Source organism: Anser cygnoides, chromosome 31 (genome assembly GCF_040182565.1).
Source record: "Anser cygnoides isolate HZ-2024a breed goose chromosome 31, Taihu_goose_T2T_genome, whole genome shotgun sequence".
Taxonomy (NCBI): domain Eukaryota; kingdom Metazoa; phylum Chordata; class Aves; order Anseriformes; family Anatidae; genus Anser; species Anser cygnoides.
The window spans coordinates 2,704,484-2,710,710 of NC_089903.1; the positions used below are offsets into that span (position 1 = coordinate 2,704,484).

Consider the following 6,227-nt stretch of genomic DNA (forward strand, 5'->3'; position numbering starts at 1 on the left):
TATTTATTTATTTTTCAAAGTTTACACTTAAAAAGGAATGACCAAAATTATTCAGCCCATTCCTCACGTTTTTGAAATACATATCTTTTAGAATAAATTATCACTGTTATGTAATATACATGAGAAAATAAAAGTGAAGTATAAGAAATTCATAATTTTTCCAGAGCCCTAAGTATTTAATAAAGACCCTCCCCACACCTAGCTCCAACAAAACTCATGGTGTTGTGGGAGAGTCATTTGCAATTGTGTTATCAAATTTTAATTTACTGCCCTTCATTTTTTACTGTTCTCTAGTTGAGAGGTAATAACAGGCTCTGAATCTGCTGCAAATCTTTGCAATGCAAAGCAAAGCTGTATTGAATCAGCCATTGAAACCTGAGGGGCTGTAATTTAATAAAGCAAAGAAAGATGATGGCAATTAACCATCAGACTATACCTTCAGATTGTGTGACACGTTCTCAAAGTAAAATACCTACCAGGTATTCAATTCAAGATTAGGAAACCTAAAATTAGATTTCTTCATCTGTAAGCACGCTAAGCATCTTAGTTCTCATTACAGTCTCTGATGGTCTTAGTCTTTAGCAGTCGATAAGACTGAAGTGATTGAGGTCATGCTACAGTGGACACCCTGCGGCTGGCCTGTGAGTTTCTCACAAGGCAGCATTGATCTTGAGTTGAATCCTTCCCTGAACATTGGTAGCAGGCAGCCAGAGGTTGACAGGGAAAGCAGTAATTTGAGTATAAGGCAGCTAAGCTATTTCCCAAGGTCGGCTGGTATTCACTGTAGTACCCAGGTCTCTTATAAAATATCAGACTAGGGAAAGGATTAGACAAAACCATTCTTCTTCCTTCATAAGTTTTCTCTTTTGTTGTCTCTTTCTACTTTAATAACTTTCTTCAGGATCTACTGGTAGCTCCCAATACTACCCCATTGGGAACATATCATGGCTTTTCTCCTAGCACATGGGGAATGGGTATCCATAGCCTCCTTTTTCCTCTAAAATGAGCATCATATAGTTTTACAGCCATTCTAGAATCACTAAGAATAAAGAATATTTCTATACATATTCCTGAAAGCAAAAGTTGGTTTTCTTTCTATGATTGGTTACATACAGTGGCCTTGACTGTTCTGAAATTTTTTTGGGGACTGTTGTTCCTGAGAGAAAATACAAATAGAGGTATATGAAGTTAGAGGAATAAGCACATTGTTTAACGTGGAACAAAATTTAGTCGGACACTTTCAAAGAAGACAAAAAATGGGGTGGGTGTGGACACATTATGTTCATCTATGGACAATGCAATGGAGTTAGAATTAACATCCCTTAATATTTACCTGTACTAATATGCACACTGAAAGCCTGCTAGCTTCCCATCTACATAATAAGAATCTTATGTTTCTTCCTTTTAGATATTCTTTGATATGGGAGTGAATAAACTCTTAGACATTGCTCATAGCTTGTATTTAGTTTAAATGCAATACTTTTCTTCTAGGTCTAAAGAAGGTCGGGGCTCTCTGAATACCTTACTCTTTTATTCTGTACCTCTGAATATCTTATTCTTTTGACTTGTCCAGATGATCAAACAGAAAATGTTACCTCACATAACAACTACATGCAAGGATACTGTGTAGTAAGAATCACATCTTCTCAGTTCATGTCATTTTTCCTGAAAATCTTACGTCTTGCTCTCTGGATGGTACACTACTTAAATACTTTTACTCTGATTTGCCTGCTGCTGAATACCTCAAATTCTGTTTTTCACTGACTTTTATAATTGTCCTTTTCTTTGTATAAAAGCAATTGTAGTGAGTAGAAAACATAATTGGATTTAGAGTTACCTACATTTCTGATTCCAATTTTAATAATAATAATTGTCCTCTTTTTTAGGAGATACAGTTATCTTTAAGGCTGGAATGGCAACAGTTATTATTGAAGCAAATGATGATCCTAATGGAATTTTCTCTTTGGAACCTTTAGAGAAGCCAGTTGAAGAAGGCAAAAGTAACATTTTTTGGTAAGTAACGTTTAAAGAATATCTTTGCACTCTTTTGGAACTGGTGTATGTGGTACTTTATAAATAGCACTTTGATTAAATCAAATGCACAAGTGTGCATTGATAGAAGTGCACTATAGAAAAACAGTTTTACAAAATTTTGGATTAAATGATTTGTAATGTGTTGAAGACATCACCTGTAATACTATGGAGTACACAGTAAATATTAAAAAGTGCACAGAAGCTCATGTTGAAATGTAACTAAATAAGACTTCAGCATTGATGTTCTGTTATAATCTCAGGAACCTGTAGATACAGAAAAATCTGAATGATTGAGCACAATATAACCTAGGCTGACAGAAAAAGAAAAAAAACCACTCAACAAATAGCTAAATAAAACTGTGTGGCACTAGGTGGCTTTTTGTACCCATCTTTGAAATTTTCAACTGCAAACTACTGTATTCTTTCTTTCTGTTTTTGTATTTTTTTTTTCTTTTATCTGTTAATTACAGATTGAAATCTATACTTAAAGTCCGGATGTGACACTCTTCATTAGTCTGACCTTTGAAAGTATTTTCCTTTGTGCCACCATGATATATTGAAGAATTAGCAGGGTTAAAAATTGAATGCACTTGGCATCTCGCCTTGTTACATTCATTTCATAAATTTACTATGGGGTTTTAATTGGATGAAAAAATGATTTTTCGTTAAGAAATCTTGAGACAGGCTGTAAAGAGAAGTTAGGTCACAATAAATGCGATAGTGCAAATAGTTAGGGAAGAGGTTCTTCTTGCATTTAAAAAATCATCCTTTTTTTTTTGTCTGTTTGTTTTAAAGCCTTGAAGCAGATGCTTATGGCTGTGAATTGGTTCTTTATGCTTGTGTCAATACATCTGAAATATGAATAGTCTCAAGAAAAGAGGATATTAAGTTCATTGTGTGTTTGTTGTTGTGCTGTTCACTGTTTTGGGCTTTGTTGTTTTTTTGTCCTTTATAGTCTAATCTGCAGGATAATTTTTGTGGATTTGGTGGTGTTAAGAATATTGTTTTGATGTAAACATGCTTATATACAGGTGCTTTATGGAATTATAGGATACCAAGATCTCCAACATCTGAGGAACCTGCTCAGTCATCATTGATAAAATATATTTACTAGGGATCTGTCTCTTCCATACTGTCACTACTTTGACAGTTGTGTAGCATATAAAAAAGTGGTCAAAGTAGCATGTAACCAAACCACCGAAAACACAGAGGTTTTAATGAGGTAATTGGAGTTAGTGCAGCAGCGCTACACAGCTGGGATAGAGCACCCTGGTTAACGCCACAGAAGAAAAACCTTTGGAAGCAGAAACAACATAAATGTGTTGCTGTGGCTGGACTAGTTTAGCTGAACTAATTCTTCAACCTGATATAATCTATTTATAAGGCATTTTATGTCACCGTGCAAACCGACAGAAGCAAACTTCCTGTATGTAAGCGCACTCTTAATAAAGGCACTGTATGGGTCACTTTTTATTTGTAGTGCCTTTTTGAAATTAGTGTAATTGTGTTAGCAGATAGTTACCAAAAAAAAAAAAATCTTTTCATTTACTACGTTCTTAATCACAAATAACAGTAGATTTCTGAAAGCCGTAGAATGTAATTCTAATTTAATACAAGTGTAAGAAAAAGTTTAAGTAGACTTGATGACTGAAAGGAGAAACGTTTGTGGTTAAATGTAGATGATTCTCTTTCCTGTCTAAGAGTGTCCAAGTATATTAATTTTTAATGTTAACTTTCTGAACTATTATGCATTCATATTTATTATTATAAATTGGAATTACAAGACACAGTGATGTGTAGCTTCACAGTAGTATTCTGCATGGACCTGCGTATGCTACTTCTGTTTTCTAAAGTACGTATTCCGGGAGTAGAATTGTACTGCAAAAGTGGTTGCCTTTAAAAGGAAGGCTTCATGGAACAGTTGTAGTATATTAGTATTTTACTTTATATTACATAGTATATTACTTCTTACTGTAAGGAAGATTACAGTAAAAGGAGTCTCCACATTTTCCTTTTCTACTCAACGCTGATGCATGCCTGCCAGGACTCTCATTCTTTCTGTATCACTGAACAGGATTTTGAGACACAGAGGACACTTCGGCAATGTTTCTTTGACCTGGCAGTTGTTTGATAATAACTCTGCACTGAAGCCAGGAGAAGAATTCTATGAAACTTATGGGACTGTGTGCTTCATGGATGGTGAAAGGTCGAAGTCAATAACACTACGTGCCATTTCAGATAGAATTCCTGAATTCAATGAATTTTACATTCTAAAGTTGGTGAATGCTTCAGGTATTGTCTTCCATATCACCATTTCCTTCATATCTGGTAGAAAAGAGTTATGTTTAATCAATCAAAAAGAAACCAACACTAGAAAGAGCATTGCTTTGAATCATGTCTTGATATCCTATGCTTTTCTGGTAAGGTTTTAGGTCTTATTTTTCATTTAATCTTGATTTCCATATATAGAGAGTTACTCAGTTCCCGAATTACTGTTAAACACATTTTGGTGATCTGAACTTTAAAAGGGATGCCTCTTGGTTTTTGAAATTAAACTTCTTAAAGTTCAGAAGTTTCATTTCAAAAACCAAGAGTTCTGAATTTCAGATACATAGATCTCCATGCACAAAATATAAAACAAAGATACTAACAAAGAAATAACAAAGGTATTAAAGGTTATGTGTGTCTACCATAATAGAGGTTGCTTTTTTGTTTGTTTGTTTCCCTAGAGGAGGTAAAATACTTGTAGTTACCACTTCACATGACTTAAATTACAACTTTAAATTGCTACTGGACACATTTCCTAATCTGGATTAATTCCACTTTAGTACTATTCATGGTCTTCTGTGCTCTGATACAAGTGAAAATGTGTGTTGGCCTTTCCTGTAAGTGAAGTCCATACGGATGTACAAAAGATTTCCTGCTTATAACAGGTAGATCACTGTACACTTTGAACACGGAGATTCTCCATTCACAACATGATCTTCATATCATGAATTCTTACTGTGCAAAGATAGATGACTAACACCAGGACTGGGCAGCAGTTTTAACACACAACTGGTTACTGTTTCTGCAAGGTGTATGTACTTCTGTATCAGAGGCAACAGGCAAGATTTTGCCATTCTCTATTCCTGTAAGTCTTTGAGCAATACAAGAATTGAATTTGGCCCCCATGCTTATCAAACGAATCAAAGGTAACCTACCTTATTGGCTAATTAAGAAAAGATGGACCTTGTCATGTTTCACCTGAAAGACATCTGTGTGTTTTACAGCTGAAAAATAGCATGTGGGTTTGTTTTCTACTGAAATTACATCAGCACAGTGTTTTAAGAATAATACAATTAACCTATGTAATTTTCAAGTTAGATCATTTGCTATAAGTCCAGAGGATCTTAAAGGAGGGTTTGAGGTTTTTTTAGAAACTTGTTTTATTAAAAAAAAAAAAAAGTACTTTGAAACTTTTTTCTGAGTGTGTTGTTTAATCATTAACTTTTACTCTAACTTCTATTACGCAGGTGGGTCTCCTGGTCCTGGTGGTCAGTTATCTGAAACCAGTCCTACTGTAACTGTCATGATCCCTTTCAATGATGACCCTTTTGGAGTGTTTGTTATAGATCCAGAGAGCCAGGACAGAGAGATAGTGGAAGATACTCTTTCTGAAGATGACCTTTCCTATATTACGGACTTCACCATCTGGAGACAGCAAGGCACCTTTGGTGTTGTCCGACTAGGTTGGGAAATACTGTCTAGTACCTTCCAAGCTGGACTGCCATCAATGGTAGATTTCTTGTTGCTTGGATCATTCCCAAGCTCAGTACAATCACAGCCCCACATGAGGCGCCATCACAGTGGAACAGACACTCTGTATTTCAGTGGAAAAGAGGATGCATTTGGCATTATCGGTCCTGAATACCCATAACAATGGAAATAATGCAGTAACCAATTTTACATTTTCAGCTTGGTTAATTCCTAATGTCAGTACAGATGGCTATATAGTTGAAAAGGATAACGATAATGGGACTTTATATTATGGTGTGAAAATTCAGACAAATGATTCTCATGTTTCTGTAGTGCTTCATTATACAGCATTAGGGTCCAATATGACATACATGGCTAAAACATCAGTCATGAAATACCTGGATGAGAATACTTGGCTTCACGTTCTGATTACTCTGGATGAAAGTATAATTGAA

The 6,227-nt window shown here is 35.1% G+C and overlaps 1 protein-coding gene across 6 annotated transcripts in view; it reads left to right on the top strand.

The window, feature by feature from the left end:
• The window catches only part of LOC125181667 (adhesion G-protein coupled receptor V1-like), a 94,164-nt gene extending 87,989 nt beyond the window's left edge, over positions 1-6,175 (top strand). For 5 of the 6 annotated variants that reach the window (XM_066985295.1, XM_066985294.1, XM_066985292.1 and 2 more), the window contains 3 exons: positions 1,887-2,013; positions 4,109-4,326; positions 5,550-6,175. In XM_066985295.1, the coding sequence (XP_066841396.1) occupies positions 1,887-2,013; positions 4,109-4,326; positions 5,550-5,953 (749 nt within the window). In that variant the 3' untranslated portion in view covers positions 5,954-6,175. Of the gene's footprint in view, positions 1-1,886; positions 2,014-3,065; positions 4,004-4,108; positions 4,327-5,549 lie in introns of those variants that run through there. The other variant, XM_066985296.1, reaches the window with a different exon arrangement.
• Positions 6,176-6,227: the final 52 nt, after the last annotated feature.